This window comes from Myxocyprinus asiaticus, chromosome 37 (genome assembly GCF_019703515.2).
Source record: "Myxocyprinus asiaticus isolate MX2 ecotype Aquarium Trade chromosome 37, UBuf_Myxa_2, whole genome shotgun sequence".
Classification (NCBI taxonomy): domain Eukaryota; kingdom Metazoa; phylum Chordata; class Actinopteri; order Cypriniformes; family Catostomidae; genus Myxocyprinus; species Myxocyprinus asiaticus.
The window spans coordinates 40535046-40560935 of record NC_059380.1 but is presented as its reverse complement, the minus strand read 5'-3'; the positions used below and the strand labels follow the sequence as shown (position 1 = coordinate 40560935).

General features: G+C 35.5%; 2 protein-coding genes across 2 annotated transcripts; one reads left to right on the top strand and one right to left on the bottom strand.

Moving 5' to 3' along the window:
• Positions 1–374: 374 nt before the first annotated feature.
• On the bottom strand, positions 375–7126 carry LOC127427731 (ras-related protein ralB-B-like). Its single transcript, XM_051675521.1, has 5 exons — positions 6780–7126; positions 4582–4730; positions 4171–4379; positions 2227–2404; positions 375–1532 (listed from the first exon to the last, which is right to left on the bottom strand). Exons 2-5 carry the CDS (start codon positions 4693–4695, stop codon positions 1413–1415), a joined length of 621 nt encoding a protein of 206 aa, XP_051531481.1. The 5' UTR covers positions 4696–4730; positions 6780–7126; the 3' UTR covers positions 375–1412.
• Positions 7127–10126: 3000 nt separating this feature from the next.
• LOC127427728 (inhibin beta B chain-like) lies at positions 10127–25643 on the top strand. Its single transcript, XM_051675518.1, has 2 exons — positions 10127–11316; positions 22943–25643. The coding sequence occupies exons 1-2, from the start codon at positions 10932–10934 to the stop codon at positions 23716–23718; spliced, it is 1161 nt and encodes a 386-aa protein (XP_051531478.1). The 5' UTR covers positions 10127–10931; the 3' UTR covers positions 23719–25643.
• Positions 25644–25890: the final 247 nt, after the last annotated feature.

The window sequence follows — 25890 nt, the reverse complement described above, 5'->3', positions numbered from 1 at the left end:
GTCCCCCCCCCCCCCATTCTTGTATTCAAATCTGTTGTAGAGACTACTATTGTGTGATTCCTGATTCTTTGTAGTTTCCTGTGTTTTGTAATGTCATGAATCTTGAATTTTTATGCATCCTTAGTTTTGTTTAAGTGTTCATTTGTAAGAGAGTGAAAGCAAATATGGACGTGAAGAAAACCACAAGTGTCTTTACTATGGGGTGTTAAATGCTGAATAGACATTTTCTCACATTCAAAGTCAAGGTGACTAATTACCTCCAGACAGTTTACTGCACTCATAAACTCTTATGGCCCTGCTTCCATCTGCTGAAACAATCCTGGAGGTCATCAAACCACACAAACTGAATAAGAGCAAAACAGTTTTTTTCCCCGTTGAGTGTTTCAGCACTGACATCAGTAAAACACAGAGATTCATAACAAATTCAGAGGTTTATTTGGTCTACAATCAGCCAGACAGAAAAATCTGTGAAAAGGGACACACAAAAAAAGTGGTTTGATTAGAAAAATAGTTATTTTAGCCATGTCTCTGTTTTGTAGTAAAAGTGGCACATTATGTAAGTTTGCATAGTGAAGTCTTTAACAAATTCACTATTTTGAAGGCAGGTTTGATCATTCATTAAACTCATAGCTGTTAACTGTTTAATAAAGAAAATAATAATATATTGCATATGATATCTTTTGATAAAGTATTTAAAACAAAGCAAATGTGCTGAGGATTAATTCTACTAGTGATAAAGTGAAAATGGTCTTTAATCATCAAACATCAATTCATGCTTGTGTTTATGTGCAGGTCCCAGAATGCTACCATGTACCATGATAAGCATGAAAAGCTCACATTAGGAATGTTACACAGACTGAGGTTTATTTAGTTTTTAACTAGTAAGAAATTAATTACAGGTATCCGTAATTGCATTTGGAACTAGACTGAATTCTACTAGTGAAAATGCAGTTGAAGATTTCAAAAATGTACTTTTACTAGTCAAAACGACATTTTTGATACCAAGAATTAACACTTTTACTAGTGCAAATTTGATAACTGACAGAAAAGTATCATTTTAATTAATATCCTGCACGTTAGTAAAGGTAACTTCATCTTGCCATAAAAATGAAGCCTCAAAAAACATAAAAAAAGCTGCATATTCCATGTTGTTTAGAGTTATGCTATTCATATGTTGTTGTGGCACCTAGTAAACCCTAAAGAAAGCACAATCCTTCAGAAGGTGTGGAAGAGTTGTGTAGATGTTAGTTGAGGGCACTTCACTGGAGAACACACAATGGCTCAGAGCTCTGCTTTGATTGTATTTGGCAACACAAACGACATGGATGACAGAGAATTGGTCCCCTTATCGTCCATAAGAATGGCTCAGTCCAGGGCAGGAAAGCTCTATGGGAACCAAGTGTTTGTGAAGCTCAAAGCAGCGTACATCTCTCTTTCAGACTCTTCTTCTTTTTGCCACTTTTCTTTGCGTTTTTCTCCTTGTTCTCAGACATCTTTTTCGTCCGCACCTCCCTCATCAAATCAAAGAACACCTAAACATTTTTACATAACATTTTAGTCATAAAATGTATGGAGCTTCATACCCTAAGATGTCGGTTTCAGATCTTTTCATCAGGAAAACATCACAATCTCATTAACATCTGCTAAACATCTTAAAAAGATCAGACTTACAAACATTCTAAATCAGAAACATCTCAAATCTGAAATTAATAAAATGATAACATATACTTTTTTTTATTTTATCCCCTTTTCTCCCCAATATGGAATGCCCAATTTCCACTACTTAGTAGGTCCTCGTGGTGGCGCAGTTACTCACCTCAATCCGGGTGGCGGAGGACAAGTCTCAGTTGCCTCCGCTTCTGGGACAGTCAATCTGCGCATCTTATCACGTGACTCGTTGTGCATGACACCGCGGAGACTCACAGCATGTGGAGGCTCATGCTACTCTCCACGATCCACACACAACTTACCACACGCCCCATTGAGAGCGAGAACCACTAATCGTGACCACGAGGAGGTTACCACATGTGACTCTACCCTCCCTAGCAACTGGGCCACTTTGGTTGCTTAGGAGACCTGGCTGGAGTCACTCAGCACACCCTGGATTCGAACTCGCAACTCCAGGGGTGATAGTCAGCGTCAGTACTCGCTGAGATACCCAGGCCCCATGATAACATATTCTTAAACTATAAAATAATGTTCAAACAATGTTTAGAATATAAGAACCTTATCGACATTTGCTCGAGTTTTGGCTGACGTTTCCACATACTGAACCGACCACTCGTCCGCTTTGGCCCGAGCCTCGTCCGCAGACACCTGCCGCCTGTCCTCCAAATCAGACTTATTTCCAACCAATAAGAGAGGAATTTTATCCTCCTCTGCTTTTACTCTCAGGATCTGCTCTCTGTGTAGATCACAGAACATATAAACATGCATACAAAACACATAAAACATTGGTTAAAAAGATAAGTATTAACCCCTTACACCCTGAAGGCATTTTTGATAGATTTACCTTCTAAAGGGCAAACTGAAAATAAATGCTCATAACTTTAAGAATTTTTCATTTTTTTTTTTTTTATTAATTGCATGGATACATTTTAGAAAAACCCTCTTGTGTTGATACAACAAGAAATCAAAAGTTACAGCATTTGGAATGCAAGTGGCTTTTGTTTACTCTAAGTGTCCAAAAACCTCTCTAACCAAGTGTTGAGGTGTTTTATTGAACATTAAAACAGAACAACTGAACACTATGAATGCAAACATCTCAAAAATATAAAAATACCTAATCTTATATCAAATAAGTAACCCAATAATGAAAAACAGATCTTACGGGCTTCTTATTCCATCAATCCCAGAGAAATCGTCGCTATAGAGATGCCATTAGCGATTAGCCACCATAGCTGTCATGACACTCTTTGAGGAATATTTCAGGATCTACACATCATATTAGGTTGAGTGTGGGCTTGTTTGATTCATAATCGTCTGCTGTAAGTTGTGATATGCCATTTTCTATATCATGTTATTTTTCATGAAGTAATAACCCAAAATGTGACCAAAACTCTTTTTATCTGTTTATTATACAAGTGGATTTCACACACTAATATTCACTGTAGTTTGATCTCTGAGTGAAAAAAATTGCACGTTATATCCTACTATTCAAGACCTTTGAAAAAGACATATAACACATGATTATGTGATCTCATCTTTTTACTGGCTCTAAAATGTATAATATGATATGAATATTTAGCAAATTATGAAAATGGAGCAGTTCTAATTTGTCAGGAAATGTAAAAGCAGTATTGTAGAATTGGTCAGATCAGCTATTTTCATAGTAAAGATAAGAGTCTAAGCTTTAAAACAACATATTTTATGCGGATCAAGCAAGAAGTTATTGAATAATACCATATATATATATTTCATGTTCAGCACCCCCCTGCAGCCCAGTACCCGGTTTAAGGGGTTAAACATACACTGTAAAAAAAATCTGTTGTTCTTACAAAAACAAAAACTGGCAGCTGTGGATGCCAGAATAATTATGTAAAAAATACAGTAAAAATGTAAACAACTTTACAGAACAACCTGTACATTTTACAGTTTAAAACTGTTGTTTTACTGTATATTTTACGGTGCAGTACCATTGTTTATATTATATAAATATATATTTTAATATATTTAAAACAATTAACGTAAATTTTACGGTAACTACTCGTTTTTTTACTGTAGCATTTTTACAGTCTTTTAAATTTACGGACATGTTTTACAGTGTAATTCTTAGAATCTCACAATCACATTCACACTGGCTGCTCTAATGCTTACATAGCGCTTGGAAATCTGATCACGAATGGGATGTACTGCCAGACAAAATAAGATGCCATTCTATATGGAAAAGGAATTTTTCCAGTTTTCTTCATTATAATAACGTGTCACTTGTGTGAAACTTTACTGGTGCTGACAGCTTCACAATTGTGTATGTGTGGACTGCAGTTGACAGGATAAGACATGAATGATAACATCATATTGTCCATACTTGCTGAGTTCGTACAGTGTGATAACGAAACAAAAGACTGTAACGAACTAGAAGTCATTGGGTTTTTACACTGAAATGAACTGACTGTAAACACACTAAAACGCCATCATATTATTGAGTGAAACACCTCCTTGACAACAGACCTGAACTCTGAAGCGGCACTGAAGGACTCCGACTCTGTGATGGAGAAAACCAGAAGAAAACCTTCTCCACTGCGGAAGTAGTTATCTCTGATAGCAGCGTAATCCTCCTGTCCCGCTGTATCCAGAATATCAATCTGCACCTCCTCTCCATCCAGGACCACCTTCTTTCTGTAACTATCAGCCTTGGTGGGTTCATAGTCCTCCACAAACTGAGAGAAAGAGGATATCAGTCAAATAAATTAGTCATAATAAAGCGTAGATTTAGGAGAACCAACAGCGGGGTCTACACTTTCTGTTTATGTCTAGGTTTCAATGACACAAATCCCAGATTTTCAATGGGTTCTCAAACTTTTGGACCCGCCCGTCTAACATCAGCCTGATAAATATATAATCAGAGCGTATTTGTCTCACCTCATCATACATGAACTGCAGTGTGAGGGCTGATTTTCCCACGCCACCGCTGCCCACCATAATGACCTTGTGTAGCACCAGGGAACTCTGATTTTTACTCTTATTCGCCGCCATGACTGTAGTGTTCCAGTGGAAGATATTGAAGAAAACTGAATGTGTGGAAAGACAAAATAGACAACTCAGAGACACACATAAAAACCACAGTACAATGATACCATCTCTGCACATATTACTGAAGTAAACAGTTCAAAAGATCCCAGATTCTGTTTTGACACCACATTTATTTCATTTAAATGATTTTAAGGGTATGTATGAAGAAATGAACAAAGTTAAATAAACAAATAAATACAAAATGAAATTACTAAATGCGTCATAAAAATAATGCAATCAATAAATAAAATGTACAATGAAATGTAAGTATAAATAAGGTGTGAAATGTATTTATTTTTTCTTTATATATTAATTTGTTCATGTAAAATGATAATTGACAAGAAATACCACATAAAATAAGACTTGAAATAAAAAAACTCAAGAAATAAGAAATAAGACATGAAACATTCCTTGAAATAAGATACAGTGGGCAAAATAAATTGTTGCAATCAATAAATAGAAGTATAGGCCAAATGAAAAGGGAGTACATATAATAAATAAATAAGACATGAAATTCTCCTTGAAATGAGATATAGTGGACAAAATAAAATAAATAAATAAATATATTGTTAAATCATTATGGAAAATAAATATTAATATTTTTAATAACTAATAATAATAATTATTAAAATATATTATTATAATTAATGAAAACAAATAATACAAATAATTAATAAAAAATATATGACATTAAATAATAATGAAATTTTGCAATCAATCAATAATAAGTACAATGAAATGTAAGTATAAGATGTTAAATGAATGTATTTATGTAAAATGATAAATTACATGAAATACCATATGAAATAAGGCTTAAAATAAAAAAACCTCAAGAAATAAGACATTAAACACTCCTTAAAATGAGATATAGTGGACAAAATAAAGTAAATAAAAATATTGTTAAATCATCATGGGGGAAAATATTAATAATTTATAATAACTAATAATAATTATGATTATAATAAATGAAAACAAATAATAAAAATAATCAATAAAAATATATAACTAATTAAATAATTATGAAATTTTGCAATCAATCAATAAAAAAGTGAATGAATGAAATAAGACATGAAACACTCCTTGAAATAAGTAAATAGTGGGCAAAAACTAAAATAGAAAATAGTACATAAAATAAATAAGGCATAAATTGCATTTTTTTGTTCATGTAAAAGTTAGATAGGAGGTGAGAGACATTAAGTCTTCTCAATGTTTGACTTCCAGTTTAAAGGATCATGTGATAAACTCATTTAATAATCAACTTTTGGCTGTCGGAGTAAACGTTTGGAATTACCTGTAATCCACAGATCAAAGTAGCAAAATTAAAATGTAATTTAACAACAATAAAGTCATTTTACAAACTTTTGGCATTGAGAAATCCAGTGCTGACCAGATCATGGGCCTCTGAGCTTTCTTAAGTCTATAGATTTTACATTTATCTCACCTGTCCTTGCAAATACATGACCAAAATGTTCAAGTTACATCTCAAAATAATTGGAAACAAAAATGGCTTTTTGTGGACCCAGTCCTGTCTCTCTATACAAGATGCTATATAAGACAACATCTATCTCTCTTACTACAGTACCAAAAAGTATCATGGTACTACCATGGTATTCTTTAAAGTATCTCAGAATACAATGGTCCCACAAAAGTACTTTTGAAAAATGGAAAACAGCACCAGTGAATACTAGTAGTTAGCTGCAGAAACACATAATGACTAAAATTTAAAAACACAGCAACTTTGTTACAGATGTTATTAAAAAAGTTCCTGTAATTTTCACTTTTCCCATCTCGCAGATTGAGACACCACCCCTTCCTCATTGTTTCAGACGAGAGCCCGCCTCTTTTCGCTCTTGATTGGTTGAATAAACACCCCCAATGGGCGGGGCCTCATCTACACCCCCTCTCATTGGATCTCAGAACAGTCAATCACACGAGTTTCCACAAAGACTGAAGAGGTCGCTTCGCCAGGGGAAATTCTTCATCACAACTGCTCGCGCAAACTTGTCGTCAGAAACATTTCAGAGAACAAACTCTTATAGATAACTCACCGTGCGCTTGATCTGTGGAGTGCCTTTGAATCGATTCGCGTTTATAATCGGTTATAACATAATTCTTCCACTCGGGATTCAATCCACTACTCCCGTATCTCTGTTCCGCTCCACCCACCGGATATTCAATGAGGCGAATCACAAGGATGTGACGTCATGGCATCATATATGGATATTTCGTCTTTGGTCGGCTTTATTCGTGGACATGTAGCCTAATTAATTATTTAGTATGTCTGCATATTGTACATACAGTTTATGTCTAATGGAAGTTTTTTTTGGTTTTTTTTCTGTATTTCATATGTCAGTTTTTTTGTTGTTGTCATTATTGGATTATATTGTGCATTGTGCTGTTACCCACAATATTTTTGTATATTTATGCACACATTTTTAACTTATCATTTGTAATTAAAGGAATAGTTAACCCAAAAATGAAAATTCTCTCATCATTTACTCACCCTCATGCCATCCCAGATGTGTATGACTTTCTTTCTTCTGCAGAACACAAATGAAGATTTTTAGAAGAACATTTCAGCTCTGTAGGTCCATACAATGCAAGTGAATGGTGTCCAGAACTTTGAAGCTCAAAAAAGCACATAAAGGCAGCATAAAAGTAATCCATATGACTCCAGTGGTTTAATCCATGTCTTCAGAAACAATATAATGCTTTTGTTTTTTGGTGATTTGCATTCTTTGAGCATATCACCACCTACTGGTCAGGACTGATCAAAGGTGATGATTTAGAGTAAAATAGGACTTAAATATTGATCTGTTTCTCATCCATACCAATCGTATAATTTCTGAAGACATGGATTAAGCCACTGGAGTTGTATAGATTACTTTTATGCTGCCTTTATGTGCTTTTTGGAGCTTCAAAGTTCTGGCCACCATTCACTTGTATTGTATGGACCAATAGAGCTGAAATATTCTTCTAAAAATCTTCATTTGTGTTCTTCAGAAGAAGGAAAGTCATACACATCTGGGATGGCATGAGGGTGAGTAAATGATGAGAGAATTTTCATTTTTGGGTGAACTATTCCTTTAACTAAGCGTGAAGATGCAAAGTGTAAGCAGGATCTGTTCACTGTTAATTCTCCTTTTGGCCAGCAGGGGGTGCTGTTTTACAACTTAAAAAGTCGTTCAAAGAAGCGGTTTCATTCAGGTATTAATGACAGGACTATTTTATTCAGAGAAATGTAATCACCCTAAAGTGAGTTGTGAGTTGTTAGTGAGTTTTCAATTGAAGAGAATACCTAGACTGTAATCGTGAAATTTTTAAAACTGCTCTATGTTGTGTGATAGAGTTAGCCTGACATCCTTTAGCACAGTGGTTCTCAACCAGGGGGTCGGGACCAACTGGGGCCTCAGCACACTTCCACGGGGCCCTCAAGATCTCTTAAACTTATTTAAAATAAGGTAGATTATTATAATTTTATATAATTATTATTATTCAACTTTTTGAAAATGCAAAAAAAAAAAAAAAAAAAAACTCCCTTTAACAGCTTGATTTTTATGAAGAACATACAGTCCTAGACATTTCTGGAATACAAAATGTATCATGATTAATTGTTCTGTAACACTACAATACGGTTCCATTTGTTTACATGAGTAAATACATTAGTTATCATGAATAAACAATTAACAATACATTTCTTACAGCATTTATTAATCTTAGTTAATGTTAGTTAATAAAAATTAAATTGTTCATTGTTAGTTCATGGTGCATTAACTAATGTTAACAAATACAACTTTTTATTTAAACAAAATTATTAGTATATGTTGAAATTAACATTAACTAAGATTAATAAATGCTTAATAAGTATTGTTCAATATTAGTTCATATTAACTAATGTTAACAAATTAAACCTTATTGTAAAGTGTTAGTTTCTTACATTAAAAAACTTTGAATCATTGTATCTGAGGAAATATCTTATAATATGAATATCTAATAGCCTACAATAGAAGTAGAAAAGGTTGAGAACTGCTTTAGATGAGTGTGTCTGGTGCCTGCTTAAAAAGTTTATGAGTTCACACATTCATTCACTCAAACTAGTTAAAAGTTTTGCTTATTCTCCATGGCTGAAACCTATTGGGGGATGCGTCATCTTTTCCAGACTCACATTCTGATTATTATATATATATATATATATATATATATATATATATATATATATATATATATATATATATATATATATATATATGTATATATACACACACACACACACACACACACTACCGATCAAAAGTTTTGAAACACTTGACCGAAATGTTTCTCATGATCTTAAAAATCTTTTGATCTGAAGGCGTATGCTTAAATGTTTGAAATTAGTTTTGTAGACAAAAATATAATTGTGCCACCATATTAATTTATTTCATTACAAAACTAAAATGTATTTAAAAAAAAAAAGTTTTTGTAACTGATGACTTGGACCAAATAATAAAAAAAAGCAGCCAGTAAGTGCCCAACATAGATGGGAACTCCTTCAATACTGTTTAAAATCATCCCAGGGTGATACCTCAAGAAGTTGATGAGAAAATGTCAAGAGTACATGTCTGCAAATTCTAGGCAAAGGGTGACTACTTTGAAGATGCTGAAATATAACACAGTTTTGATTTATTTTGGATTTTGTTTAGTCACAACATAATTCCCATAGTTCCATTTATGTTATTCCATAGTTTTGATGACTTTACTATTATTCTAAAATGTGAAGAAAAAAAAAATTATAATAAAGAATGAGTGAGTGTTTCAAAACTTTTGACCGGTAGTGTGTGTGTATATATATATATATATATATATATATATGCCCCAATTTTAACAAAATGATCCATAATAAACCAATATTGCCCCTAAAGGACAATAAGGAATGTTTTCTCTTTTAAAACATGATTTAAAATGTCTTTAATAGTTTACTCACCAACTGAAAAAAAAAAAAAAACAGTTTTGCACCTTTCAGTAGACCTTTAATGCATAATGTTTCATTTATGCATATTCATATTTTTCTTCTTTATTGCTCTCTTCTTCACTATAACGTTACATGCCCTGTAACTATTAATTTATAATTTTGTAGGCTCTTTTTAAACTCCAAGAAATAACTTTTATTGCAACCAACTGCTGCTGCACACTGCATTGATGTCCATTTTATAAACACATTTTATTAAGAATTCCAGTTTTGTGCAGTCTGCTAAAGTGGTTAGAGAAAATTCACCCACTGAAATTTGACATTTCCAAACCATTTCACCACATTAGAAGCCATCAGTGTTGGCACATTTCCCTAAAGATCATGATCCCCCTCCATCCTGAGGTTTCTCTTTAAAATCCCAGAGTTGGTGGATCGTCCCACGTGGTTCTTCACTCCTGTATAAAAACTTTCCAGAGACTCCAAAGCGGCACAATGTCTGTTTGCAAGGGAATAAAGCAGAAGCTCCCGAACACCATCACGACCACCAAGAACTATGAAGAAGAAGTATTTGGAAAATGTATATTGGAAGCCAAAATGTCCAGCAAAGGAGAACTGGACCTTGAACTGAAGCGCTAAAATAAAGAAAAAGACGAATGACAATTTGGAAATATTGTTGGGGGGAAACAGGCTCTTTTTTATTTGGTTGCTGTTCAATCGCTTCTCTTCATCATGGATCATTTTAACCGAATAGAGTGAATGACCAGGACATAACAAGGAAACAACAGGGACACATGAGAACAGGTACCTTTGTTTTGTCGGTGGGGGGTTTTGACGCGTAATTTGGAGATATCCAGTCATGACGCAAACGCGCAAAAGTGCCATTCGCGACTGTACTGAGGTGGACACCTCTGAAGAATTCTGCTTGGTTTCTTTTTCTTCATTATAAATCAATCAACTTTGTGACATTTGGATGCTATAACGGGCAGCTCACAGAACTGCACCGGAGTGACCAAAGACCGAATCCAACATCGGCAACCTTTTCAAAGCATTTCAAGGATATACTGCGTTTCATTCGCGGTTAAAAGCGAGCTCTAGGAGTGGATATTACAGCTATTCGACCAATTATTTCACACTTTTATTCATCTTTTAAAGTCTTCTTTTTTTGGGAAGAAGGCGCGTACGAACTTGAGATTGACTTGAGTCAAACACAAGTTTCGAGCTGTGCTTTGGAAATCGCGTTTAATCACGTAAAATGAGAAGGTCGGTGTTTAAAGTGCTTTGTTTTGTGTCCTGTGTCCTCTCCATCCGCTGCACACCGGCACCGGACACCGACACCCAGAGCATCACCCCGACCTGCGCGTCCTGCGGGCTCCCTCAGACGGAGGAATCCACACGGGTGGACGTGGACTTCTTGGAGGCGGTGAAAAGACACATTCTGACCCGCTTACAGATGCGAGACAGACCCAACATCACCCACCCCATCCCGAAGGCGGCGATGGTGACCGCGCTCAAGAAGCTCCACGCCGGGAAATTGCGAGAGGACGGGCGAGTGGAGATCCCGAACCTGGACGGACACTCCGCGTCGGTGAATGAAGTGGAGGAGGAGACGTCAGAGATCATCAGTTTCGCCGAGACAGGTGTGTATCAGGACTGTCTGTCTCCGTGCGCCTGGATCGAAGCGCATTTGCATCAGTTACCGACTTGGGTTTTTCATTAAACACAGGCATGTTATGGTTCTGTATAGGGGCCGTTGACCAAAAAAATTTGTCCGAGATGATAAAAATTAGAATAAAAAAAAAACCAAACAAACAAAAAAAAAACAAACAAAAAAAAAAAATTTGTTTAAAAGACATCTTTCAAGTTTTTAGAGATGCAATCTTAGTGTCCATGTTAGTTTCATACTATCTTCATACTATATATACTGTATAAAATACATAAAATTATAGCCTATATATAGTTTTCAACATAACAAAAATGTCAAGTGGTGTAACATCAAGCAAAAGGTATTAAAACACTTTCCTTTCACATTTAATATACGTGTACACATACTCGTTCATTTAAAAAAGGTTTTCAAACATATTTTAAAAAAGATTTTAAAGATAGGCTGCAATGTATTTTAAAACGTATAAACCTTTTTTTTTATTTTTTTATTTTTTTTTACATATATCGTTACATTTTTGAGTCGCGAATATCACGAAGCTGTCACTCCATAATGACATGAAACAAGACTTTTCATTAAAAGGTCAAAATATGTTAAACACACCGTCATCAGGGTCTAAAGTGGTTCCCCTCTGTTTTTATTTTTTTATTTTATTTTCACTTGACAACACAATGGCTACCTGCATGTTGGTTACACATCCTGACATTGATTTGGTGGACAAACGTTTTTCAAATATGAATAATATTTTTTTTAAATAGAATTGTTTAAAAGTGCTTCCTATTTTTATAAAGATAAATAGTAATACAAGTTCATTTCAAGCTACTTATGCACACATTTCTTTTATCCCAAATTTCAGCTTTTAATTAGACTTCTTTTTTTTTCTCACCATCTCTGGAGGCCCATACAGAAATTTGACATATGACTATTTATGAACACACACACACACACACACACACACACACACACACACACACACACACACACACACGTAAAATTATAGTTCTATATTTGAGCATAAATGAGCATTTGGGAAAATATAGGTTACATATATGAAAATGGCCATGATTGTGGATGTATGCTGAATGTGTACAAGTACAGTAGGTGACTTCTTTATATCAGTAAAAAAAACAACAAAAATAAAACAAATATTTAATGTATTTTCCAAATATTGCCATACATCAGATTTTTTTTTTTTTTTTTTTTTTACTTTAAGCCCCCAGAAAAAATATAAAAAAGACTTTGAACTCAGTAATTGAGAATGTTCACCATAGCAGAGGTGTTTTCAAGAAGCCTAATTATTTTGTGTGAATTGCATTTTGAATGCATTTTGAATAACTTTATTGATCTGGACAAACAAATGAGTAGTCACACTTTTTGCTCCTTCTACTCCTTTTACTATTACACAATTTGTGTATTCACAGTCCCAGGCCTTTGCCCCATTGTGTTTTGTTTTTCTGCTGCTGTTGTGCCTGTGGTTCTGGATTTGGAATTGGTGGCTGCCAAGCTGGCACCCTGACAAGATCCAATAACAATTTACCAAAATGCCTCATGATGGAGACTTGAAATGGCCATTGTTGCCACACGTTTAGATGCCAGATTGTTCAAATATTGCCTGGTGGAACTATTAGGTTGCCCAGCTAACTCCTAACTGTGCCAGATTAACCAGCTAATAGATTCTGCAAAAAGAACACAAGCTTTCTGCAAATCGCTTTTAAAGGCAGGTCATTGCAAATCACTGTAAGTTGTACTCGCAAACTGAATTGTTTTCTCAGACTTTTTGCTTAAAGGGATAGTTCACCCCAAAGTTAAATTAAATGGGGTCAATTTTGATTTCATATTTGACTTTTAAGTTACTAAAACCTCCTTTCAAAAGATTCAGGCCTCTGAAAAAGTAACCGCTTGAAATGTGGGTTTATGAAAAGGCTCCTCTTTAGATTGCATTTCAGTTTGCAATTATAGTGACTTGATGAAGACATAATTGAGTCTGAAATGACAGTAAGTGCAGTTTGGACTTCGCCGATGGTGGACTCGATTGCTGGCACATCAGTGAAGCTGGCCTGCCCGAGTGTCTCATTTGAATGCGGGGTGACCTCAGGACATGAAGCTCTGGAAGACTTCCAAAATCTTCTTGAGGATCTAGTCTTGCTTAAGAAAGGAGCTGCCAGAGGCCAATTGAGTCCCTCTTTTAGTGACATCTTAATGGTGTGTGGAGACTCAGGTGGGAATGGGTGCCAAATGGGAATATTCGCTTGTGCTTTCTAAAAGAACCGAATGATGAATGTGCTCAACGCTTTGAAAAAGGCCTGAACTGAAGCAGGATTCTGTCCAGTCTGTTATTGTGCGTTCGGCCCACATCAACGCATGTTTTTATGGTTGTTTCTGATTTTGCCAGCTGGAATTGACAGTGAGGATAGGGAGGAACTCGATCGAGCATTAACTTTAAAAACGTTATTTGTTTGGAAGAAAATTTAACTAGCTTTTAGTGCCCCCCAGTGGACATTTCACCTTGAAACTGCAGTGATACAGATAAGGAGTCTCATAATATCATTTTGCGAAAATGTTGCCACAGTCATGTTTTTGGTTCATGACATTGGACTCACCGAATACAACTAAAATTTTCTTAGAAAATGAAGAAATCTGTTTGTTTGTGTCATCAAAGTATTGCATTCTGTTTTGTCAGCAGTGACTTGGTTGAACACTTATTGTCAGGCATGTTATCAGTCATATATATTATACAAACAGTATGTTGGCAATATTGTGTTTTACAAACAGTGTGTTATCGGTGCACTGTGTTCATGACTCAAGACAGGAACTTCAAGTGTATAAAACAAGCAGCTGTAAGTCTCTCGTGGTCTCCCGCCTTGTCTTGATGGTGGTTTGTAAACCCCTGTGAATGAAAACACAGCTAAAGACATAGAGATTACCAGCGCTGTGTTGTTCAGGTCTGTGCAGGTGGGGACATGCTGGGCAGGTTGTATTGTAGCTATAGAAGGGCCCACCCAGGTATTGTCTTGCCCCGCTTGTGTCAGGCAGCTTAACAGTGCAGAGTTTTGTCTCTTTCCTTTACTGACAGATTTGTTTCCTAGTGATTTTGCCCTGCTGAAAAAAACGAAAACAAAACTGATGAAACCAGCTTAAGCTGTTAATTTTTTAAAAAGTGTGGGGGACGTTTAAGCTGGTCAGACTTGTAGGCTGCAGTGAGTGATCTCACTGTGAATTCGGCAACAGTAGGTCAAAAGTTACTGCTTCTGAAATAGGTCTGTGTTTACAGAAATTATAATCACAGCCCCCAGTGGCTGAAGCTGGAAGTGTTGCTGAACGTATGGGCACGTATGAGCACCATGTCCACAGAGGGGCGCCAAAAGCGAGTTGTATTTTGAGCTGTAAATGATGTAATACAGTCAACAGGAATGCATGTTTTATTAACTTCAACCTCTAACCAAAATCCCAACCCTAAACCTAACCGTCAGTAGGTTTAAATCTGCAATGCAATTTTACACACACAAAAAAAGAACTTTCACCATTGTCAGTTTCGCTGAATCTCCTTTGTTCATATGAATAAAAAAATTCATGTAAACAAGTTAACTTAAATTAACTGAGTTGTTTCAACTTTTTCAAGTTTTACTTAATCTACAGTATTTCTGTTGGGACAACTTTTTTGGGATATTTTTTGTTTGGTTAACTGAAACTGGGCAGGGGATTTCTAATTCCCAGAATGCTTTACATGGCACTCCATATTGAGAGAAAATGTTCAAATGAAGTGTTATATAATGTGATGAATATAAAGTGTTGAGATTTAGAAGATTTTCTGTTATGGTACAGTTTTGGGGTTTACCATCATGGTGAAGAGTGGAGCTTGAGTTTAGTTTGAGGACAGGTACAGGTACATGCTGAGAATGCTCTATATTGTTTTACTCATTGAGCAAGTGCTATTCAAATCATAGTATAGTGTTTCCCATTAGCATGCATTAAGCATGATAGCATTCACTGTACTAGCTAGTTAATCATGGAGAGAGATTCATTTGTGTTCATTTAACATGTCTAATTTAGTTGGGTTTACTCAATTCAATTAGGTTCCCTCTACTTTAAATATTTAAGTTGAGATTACATGGAATTTTTTAATAATAAAAAAAAAAACTAATTTTAAATGCGGAACCACTGTCCTTGATTGAATCAAGTTCAGCCAAACAGTTATTTTTTGTGTAGAGCGAAAATGCATCCTCAGAATCGCACTCACCATTATTTACTTGAAAGCAATTATTTCCTGGTTCCCATGGGACCAGAACCCGTGTCTCCAATCAGTAGTGCTTGGGGGAAAAGTGTCCATGCTTGAATTGATACAAAAATGTCTGATGGTGGGGTGGCACTTGTCAGTAATTCAGCAGTGCAGGGTTGATTTCAGGGCACAGGAACTTTTGGAAGCAACTTGTCGATTTCCTATGTTACAGGGTTCTTATCAATATCTTAATTGTTGTTAATAATTTGATCTATTAAGCTTATAGAAGCTTACTGATCAGTTAATAATTTCAGCTCAATTGCATTCAGTAATCATGTCAGCAGATGTTGAAAAGACTGTCTAGATGTGCACCGCCGCTTGCGCGCTGCATGTCACGTTATGCACTGTTTAAGCAGAGTAAATTCAAATAAATAAAAAAATACTCCCAAAATCCACAACGTTAAGTTTTAATGAACTCAAATGTATATCTTGTATACAAGTTATTATTAACAGTAATTCATTAACAGTAATTAAACTATTCACAGATTCATACTAGACATACTCTAAATGTATTAAAATACTCTGAACTAAGAATGTTTTAAGAGGAAAATGGCAATACATGCATTTCTTAAGTGTATTAATTTAAATTATATTTAAACAGTATGCTACATGCACACATGCGTTTTGCAGTATTAACGTTAACGATTAATCTATTAATTGATCATTAATTTCCATGACAACTGATTATGAAAAACTATGCTAAACTATACTATGCTGTTGGATAATACATTAAAGAAACAGTTTACCCAAAAATCAAAATTCGGTTATCATTTCTTCACCCCTCATGCTGTATGAAAAACATTTGATTTTCTTTCTTTTGTGGACATGTAGTTTTGTGCCTGCAACAAACCAAAACAAATTTATTAAAGATATTAAAGTGTGAATAAGATTTGGGTCTTTCCCTCATACAAAGCTATCATATGACTTCAGAAGGTCAAATGGTGGTCAAAATAATTTACTGTAAATGGTGATTATTTTGTCCTTTTTGGAACTTGACCCTTAGTGAACATTCTACATGAGTATTAAATAATGTCACAATGTATTGCTTTATAAAGTCATTATAAAGTGTTACCTCAAATTCAGAAAGAGAGGGTTTGGATTAAGATGAGTTACAGTGCTGTAGTGAACTAAATAAGATTATCCAATTAGACGACTGTGAGCAGCCCATGTGACCAGCACCCGGACGCTATTTCACTCTCTCCTGCTTGGCAAAGCCATTCTTCCGCCTTCAAAACTTCCAAATTTTATCCATGTCACACAGTTATAAATGTGTCTGCAGAATCTATATACAAAATGTCCAAAATTCAAATGTATTGTAGATTTATTTGTAAACATTTCTATTTTATGCCTGTTTTGTGGATACCTTTCATCCACATTCCCAAAGGGTCAAATGTTTTAAGCCTCTTGGAACATTCTAGGGTAGTGTAAACATCATATTTCTTTCTTTATGTGAAAGTCTGTACTGTCGTTTGGCCACCAGCAGGAAAAACTGTGATACTGTGATATTGAAAGAAGAAATGTTCATTTAGATTATATTGGTGGTTCTCAACTGGAAATGCATTTTTTTTACCCTGAACTGCACAGGCCCAACAACATGCAAAATTATTGACACTGGCTGAATATGTAAACTGAAAACAACAATGGAAGTGTAATTTACTAGACTTGCACATGGAACAAACACTGTCCAATACTGTATTAGTATTAGCCATATTACTAAGTGACAGATGGATTTGCGGGAAAATGCTGCAGAGGTTAATTGTACATACAGCATTAGACACCAGCAACAAAACATATGGGAAGTTGAGTATTTATTTTGCCCACCAAACAATGTGCGATTATATGATTGGTTGTGTTTTATTATTTGCATTTAACATAGTTAAATATCTGCTTGTACCATGCATTTCCTGTGACGTCACAGGGCATTGTGATCTATCTCGGACAGATTGACAAATTTAATTGCAAAATTGATTGCTGTGTACTGTAGGCCAATGATAGGTTTGCATTTAATAATATGAAAATAAACAATATGTGAACTTCTAAAACCACATTTTGTATTTTCTTATCAATGCTTTACTCATCTGCCACAATAATGCAATGTATTTTAATGATACAAATTGAATTTATAATATATATTATATTTATAAATTATTTAAATAGAATTATTGAATAATTATATATTGAATAATATTTATTTGGTTGGCAAATATTTACATATGTGATTAACAGTGTTTAATTTGATTAATTTATAGGCATGTCATTAATTAGATATTTTTTTTTATTGATTTACAGCCAGAGAAATTATATTTTGCATGAAATAATGAAGCCTGTTTTTATGACAGTTAATGGCATCTCCTCTAAATTCTTATTACTGTAATGAAGACAACAACAACAACAACAACATATATATAAATTATTATGAATATGTAAATTGTGTGTACATCATATTTTGTACTGCCTTTCAGTTTAAAATCATTGCTGATTTTAATGAAAAAATGTTATATTACAATAATAGAAATTTGAGGGGAGAAATGTGCCAGTTTTTCATAAAAATAATTTTGAAAAAGTCTAAATTAAAGGTTGAAAATGGAAATATAAGTTCAAAGTATTTTAAAGTATTTATGGGTGTTTCTTCAACTTAAGGCCATTTAATGTCCCAGGGGTTGATTAGTATTATTATAATTTTTTTAACTAACTGATTTCAACTGTTTTTGTTATATGAAGGTCTCATTAAAATTTAATTGGAAAACTTTTACCAGGCCTTCATAATTTATTTTTGGTAAGTTTCAATATCCATTTAATGTCTAGATTTGACTGTTTTAGTCTCATTCAAGACCCAGACTTTCAATATTAAACTATGAAAATCCATTATAAAAAAATACAAATTATTACGTTTAAAACTCTGATTAACTAAAAAAAAATGAGTGAAAAAAAAGAGTGAAAAAAAAAGAAACCATTTCAATATTTACTGTGTGAAAACTATTTCTATCAACTATTCAAAAATAATGACAGTTCCACAGTTGTGCCATCATTTCCACCACACCAAACAATTGTACACCTAATCAAGTTTTATCAAATGTTAGTGTACTTATTAACCAAGAGGACAAAAGTGTGAGTGAAGAGCATGATTGAGATGAAATATGAGACAAAACAAAGACAATATAAGGGAAATATCACTTTTTATTGGGTGTAATTTCCAATCAAGCTCTAATTTTGCCAAATTATGCAAAAAGTGGGAAAATATTAATTAATTAATTGTGCGTTTTTACGATAAAATGTTAGCTATAAAATTAGCACAGAATTCTATTAAACACAATACAGAAATTGTGCTGGAAATGACACTGTGGTGGGAATTTTCATGACATAAATCTCCTGTGTTGCATGTACACACACTGTTGGACATTGTTAGTAGACAAATTAAATAAACTAGTTAGAGTGTGAACAAATGTTTTAACCAACCTTTACTTTCTAGCAGTTCACAGTGCTAAAAGTAGAAGAAGTTTAAGAAACACTCTTGTAGATATCATAGTATTTGTTGAACTGTTTTAATATGTACTAATTAAAAATGTATTACAGTAATTTTTGCTTAATTGTCGTGAAAATAATGTCACAATTGATTTTTTTTTTAATGGTGCTAAAAACAAACTTGATTTTGGGGTGAAATATCGCTCATATATTTTTGTGATATTTGTCCACTAATACTTTTAAACTCACTAAAATAAGAAAGTAAAGACACCCGAGCATTAGAGGTTGAGAAAATAAGAGAAACTCTGCGTGTCACAGTGAGTGTGTTTACTTAGGAACATTTCTGTGAGAAAGAGCGAGAAATAAAATGAGATGCAGCCAGTGGCGGATTTAATCATGGGCGACATGGGCAGCTGCCCGATGCTGCATCTTGCTGGAGGGGGGGGGGGGTGCATTGACCAGGGGGAGGGGTGGGTGCTGAAGGGGGGGTTCGCCCAGGGCGCCATAAAAGCTAGAACCGCCACTTGATGCAGCAGAGATGAATGAGATGAAAGCGAGAAATGGCACGAATTGTGATGTGGGCTCCTCCCACCCACGTTGTTCTTTAATGCAAAACACCAACACCATTTGATCTCTTTAGGTTGAAGTGGTCCCAGTTCGGGGGCCATTCATTGCAGTGTTGGAGATGTGTTGCCCTCTCAGCATGTTAATGTCTCGAGTCTTCTGTCCAAAGCGAGGCTTTTTCCTATAGCAACACGACGTCAGTGTTTTACTTCAACAAGTTCATCAGGTGCATGGCGAGAGTATTACTTAAGTCAGTTAAAAGAATAGTTGATCCAAAAATGAACATTTTGTCATCATTTACTCACCCTCATGTTGTTCCAAACCTATATTACTGGGACACAAAAGGTTAAGTTTTAAATATGTAGATATGTGTAGCGAACTGGGTCTGTCAAGCTCCAAAAATGAGAAAAAGCACCATGAACTTATCAAGTAGTCCATATGACTTGTGCGCTTTTCCAAGTCTTCTTAAGCCGTACAGGGAAGTCTATATTCATTGAAAATCTTCCCCTTAGCTGAAACACTAAAATGGACTACAAATGTCATATGGGCTGCAAAATGATGATACACCATTGATGGCAATGTCCTTTGGTTTTGACTAATGATCTGAGTCTAAAGGCCTGTTCACACCAATCTGTGACGATTTTGCGAGACGAACCTCCGACGGAAGGACTATACCAATCCGAAAAAAAAAAAATCAACAAAAACCATTTCACTCCTGAACAGTAGGCGGCGCTGTTGAGGTGCTGATGTTATACCAGTCTCCTGTCTGCACCTTCAGCTGTTAGAGAATAAAATAGTGAAGGCTGTTAAACCATTTATATACCTAATCTGGTGTAACTGTTTCATTATATTCTTTCCATGTTGTTTACACATTTTGAGTTGTATATAATCTGTGTTTTTATGCGAGTGAGATGAGTAAAAAGCGCTGTTGGATATTTATTTGCACATGTATTTTGCTACGAGTATATTACAAACGGACACCTGAAGCCAATTTCTCTTTTTATAATGTCTGGATTAATGTCTGGATAATATAGCACAAGGTACAGTGATATAAATACATGTGGAATTATGTACACTAAGAATAATGGGTATATTATGAAATATGATGCAGAATATTAAAAGAATATAAAAGAATACCCTGGCTCTCGGTCTTTATTAAAATGATTGCAAAACTTTGTTATATTATCCTTGCAATACAAATAGCAGTGTGGTTCTGCAATTCGTTTGTCTACAGTATATGTCATGTAAACAGTCTTTTTCTGCAAACGAATTGCTGAACCTCGCTGCTATTTTTAATGCCATGAGAATGTAACAGGCGCAGTGATATACATATTAAATAATGTACACTAAGACAAAAAAACATAGGCAGACTTTCAAAAACAAAATGGGTTTATGTTTGCAGTACAAAGGGTTCATGAACTGCAACTATTTAATTTTAATGAGATAATTTTCAAGTGTGTATCAGCTGCACATATTCCGGTGTTTGCCAGTTGATTAGTGCCACCAACACACTGGATTGAGCAGATGTAGTGACTGAAAAAAGCTCTTATCTCATTGGTCAGTCAGTTTTCATCGCAGTCCGAAGAAAAAAAAATCTGAACACTCTCCGTAAAAAACCATCGGATTGTCGACGGGCGATTTTTTTTCGGACCCGATGTGTATAGTGCCATAGGAATGCATTGTTACCGTATAAAAGCTCGTTCAGAATGAACGTTTGTATCGAAAAAACGAACTTAGTGTGAACTGGTCTTAATAGCGCCATATTTAATTTTAGTGCTACAGCAGAGTGTAAGATTGTATGGAATAATTTTGTGGTGATTTTTCGTCTTTTTTGGAGCTTGGCAGCCTTATTCCGCATTCACTGTCATTAAATGGAAAAAAGTATCTTCTTCAAACATGTTGCATTCCACAGAAGAAAGAAAGTAAAACGGGTTTGGAACGCCATGATGGTGAACAAGTAGTGACAGAATTTCAATTTTTTGGTGAACGTTTCAACACAGTATCCCAGCAAACTGCAACAATTCGCCCGAGATGGCTAAATTGTACTAATAAATAATAAAAAAATATTTTTGCCTATTATTAAGATTTATGCATTTCAATTTCATAACAAAATTCCATCAAACCGAACTGTATAAATTGTATTAAACTATTTTGTTTAAGATTACTAAGTTCAATTTGATAGAGTTTTGTTATGAAACTGAAATGCGTAATCTTACAATTATTTATTTGAGTGTAAGATATCGTACGACTTGACTCGAAAAGGTATGACTTTTATTCACATGGGTCAACCAAGTAACAAACAGAATTTCAAATAGATACAATACAGGCATCACATTTTAGCTAGTCTTGGCTGAAGCACTAAAATGGACTACAAAAACTGTTTAACCAACTACAAAATAGTCATTTTTTTGGTAGACATTTCAAAAAGTCACAACAACTTGTAATTATCCGTACGAGATGGCGAAATCCTAGGATATCGTCCCACTTGGCTCGTATGAAAAGGTATGACTTTTTTTGACATAGAGATTAACCAATCAACAAACAGAATTTCAAGCTGATAAAATACAGGCATTAAATTCTATCTAGGCTCCTATCCGACACTTTATTTTAAGAAAGGAAACGTCTGTCAACAAATTTGGTTACTAATTCCATATTTATTTATGCAATACCAATGACTAATGTAGGTCAGTATCCTGTAACATGCTTCCCTTGTCTCATTCCAAACCCTAATGTTTTCTTTCTTCCGTGGAACATAAAAGTTCATTTCCTATTATAATCATGGTTTAAGTTTAGGGTTTGGGTAAGTTAAAACTGTTCCTTTTTGGGACAGTGCGCTCCAAGTCCTCGTGGTGGCGTAGTGACTCGCCTCAATCTGGGTGGCGAAGGACGAATCTCAGTTGCCTCCGTCTGAGACCGTCAATCCGCGCATCTTATCACGTGGCCTGTTAAGCGCATTACCACGGAGACATAGCATGTGTGGAGGCCCACGCTATTCTCCGTGGCATCCATGCACAACTCACCACGCACCCCACCGAGAGTGAGAACCACATTATAGCGATCACGGGGAGGTTACCCCATGTGACTCTACCCTCCCTAGCAACTGGGCCAATTTGCATCCTTAGGAGACCTGGCTGGAGTCACTCAGCACACCCTGGATTCAAACTCATGACTCCAGGGTTGGTAGTCAGCATCAATACTCGCTGAGCTACCCAGGCCCCAAAACTGTTCCTTTAAGTGGCAGCTCATGAAATGCAATGTGCTAATCTTCTAATAATCTCCTCTCTTTCTTTTCATCTCACAGACGAGTTGCTGACCTCCAAGACAAGCCTGTTTTTTGTGATCTCCAACGAGGGCAACCAGAACTTGTACGTGTCCCAGGCGAACCTTTGGCTCTACTTCAAACTTCTGCCTAACGCTTTGGAAAAGGGCTCTCGGAGGAAGGTCACGGTGAAGGTGTATTATCAGGAACCGGGCCTGGGAAGCAAATGGAATTTGGTGGAAAAGCGCGTTGACCTGAAACGCAGCAGCTGGCACACTTTTCAATTGACGGACGCCGTGCAGTTGGTTTTCTCGGAAGGCGATCGTCGGCAGAATCTTGACGTGAGGTGCGAGGGGTGCGAAAATATGGGCGTCCTGCCTGTTTTGGTGAACTCAGCCGACGAGTCCCACCGTCCTTTCCTGGTCATCCAGGCGCGAGTTGCGGACAACAAACATCGCATCCGTAAACGAGGCTTGGAATGTGATGGGAGCAGCAGTTTGTGTTGCCGCCAACAGTTCTACATCGACTTCCGCCTCATTGGCTGGAACGACTGGATCATCGCCCCATCCGGGTACTTTGGGAATTATTGTGAAGGGAACTGTCCTGCGTACATGGCCGGGGTGCCTGGCTCGGCCTCGTCTTTTCATACCGCCGTGGTGAATCAGTACCGCATGCGGGGTATGAGCCCGGGATCCATGAACTCGTGTTGTATCCCAACCAAACTGAGCACAATGTCCATGCTGTACTTCGACGATGAATACAACATCGTTAAACGGGATGTTCCTAATATGATCGTAGAGGAGTGTGGATGTGCTTGACTCACGGACTGCAAATTTTCCAAAAGCATAAGAGAATAGTAAAAAATATTATTGTAAAAAAAAGTGCTATTTATGAACATCCTCAAACTTCTCAGAGCTCACACATCCATGTTCATACGCACACCCCAACTCTTTAATGCATGCACAAATCTTTGTACATATATTTATGTCCTTTAATTTCACCCAATAGAGGCATTTGTCAATTTGCCATCAACTGATTTCCGTTCTATAAATACAGGTTTATTAGATATCATAAGCCTTGATGTCAAAGGGATGGGATTGTCTGCACTGCAAAAAAATCATATTCTTACTGAGCACTTTTGTGTTGTTTTCCAGTAAAAATATCTCAACATCCTTAAAACAAGAAAATAGTACTTGAAGGGCAGAATGGCTATCAAGATCAAGTCTTGTTTGGAAATAAATCTAACACAGTTTGGTGTAGATTATGTGTACACTAAGAAAAATTTACTTACCAATGAAAATAATTTTTTTCCAGTTGAATCAAATTTTTATCTTACCCCATTGACAAATAGTTTTTTCTTGTTATAGGCATAAACATTACAAAATTTTGTTAGACTTGTCATTTTACTGTTTAAATTGATCTTGTTTTAAGAATGTTTGCATATTTTTACCAGAAAACCGGACAAAAGTACTCAGTAAGAAAACTATTTTTTGCATGGTGATATATATGTTCTTACCGATTTGTTCGGTCCATTCTTGAAATGGAGCAATCAAATTGTACAAAATGTTTGAGGTGGTTTACTTGGACATACAAATCAAAAAAGCACTGACCATCTTTTCGAAACAACATCAGCACTTCCAACAATGACTTCATCCAGTGACAACCAATCCATTCAAGAGTGTCTTCAACAAACATCTACCATGAATTCATGGAAAATATACAAACTGGCTCAAATTTACTTGACATTTCAGACATGCTGCATTTTTTAACGTACTTCATAATGGATTTCTCGACAGAGAGATTTTTGCAGACAGTCTGTTGCTAAAGACATGAGGTCCATTTATAAATCATAAGACATGAGTCTTCAGTGTCTTGTTATGTCTTCGCCATTTCTTGGAAGCCTGATTATTCATGCGACAAGCTGTAGCACCGAATAGACATGGAATACTACAGCACGTCATTTGAGCTCCTGCAACTAACGGTGCCCTTGAAGAATAAAAACATACTTAAATGACCGAAAAGATCTCACCTGACATGAGTTGCCATACTGTTCAGTTATGTTGTGGTGCAGCATAGCACTTGCAAAAAATATCGTTAATGCACAATTTATAGCACTTGCAGACTAAAATTCCTTTAAGGGTACATGTTCACGATTATTTTCAAATAAGTGCCACACAAGCTATGCAATGTATAGTAGTGAACTACACCGGATGGCCCACACTTTAGCTACTTGTTATTAACTGTTTTCAATACTTGAAATGTAAACTTTCACTTCCTTCTCTGAGCAGATGGTTGTTACAGTGTTTGCACTGAAGCTGCATTATTAGTAAAGAAAAAACCTGCCATTGAAAAAACATTATTTTTATAGAAGCAATTGAATTCTGTTCAGATGTATTTTACCGAATCATGGAACCAAAGAGGCCAAGATTTTAGCTGTTGTTAGATGGCGAGGCCATCGGAATCTTTTGTAAAATACTTTTTAAATGCGCAAGAGGCCTAAACTATGTATCAGGGTACAGTAGGTTGTTAAGTTTTTTTTTTTTTTTGTACAGTAGACAAATGGAATGTTTCATATTTTTCCATCAACTTAAAAAAAAATTCTCCAGTTTTCTATTTAATACTAATAGCGTCTATTCTGGAATCATTTAGAATCAAATACATACCATCTCTGTACAGCTTATGTAAGATAAAGAATGCTTCTAATTATTTTATTCTTTGTAACTGTTATGAAATAAATTTCTTATTCTGCATTAAATGTGCTTGTGTTATATTACCGCACAGTCATGAGTGTGAACCAAATGAGAGACACTCATGGAACTTATGAACAATTTCAACTGCCATAGCCACGGTTGTTATTGGCGGTGTTTGCTAAATCAAGTATTACATTAAAGCTCCTACTTAAGTTAGTAACTTGAACGAATGCCTAGTTCAGCACGTAACTTGTCCTGGGCTGCATTTCCCAAAAGCATTGCAAGCTTAAGTTGATCTCA

Coding starts and splice junctions, on each gene's coding strand:
- LOC127427731 (XM_051675521.1), bottom strand. CDS start 4,695: ATGGCGGCGAATAAGAGTAAAAATCAGAGTTCCCTGGTGCTACACAAG. Junction 4,380..4,581: donor TGCAGTTCATGTATGATGAG/GTGAGACAAATA, acceptor TCTTTCTCTCAG/TTTGTGGAGGACTATGAACC. Junction 2,405..4,170: donor AGTGCCGCTTCAGAGTTCAG/GTCTGTTGTCAA, acceptor TGATCTACACAG/AGAGCAGATCCTGAGAGTAA.
- LOC127427728 (XM_051675518.1), top strand. CDS start 10,932: ATGAGAAGGTCGGTGTTTAAAGTGCTTTGTTTTGTGTCCTGTGTCCTC. Junction 11,317..22,942: donor CATCAGTTTCGCCGAGACAG/GTGTGTATCAGG, acceptor TTCATCTCACAG/ACGAGTTGCTGACCTCCAAG.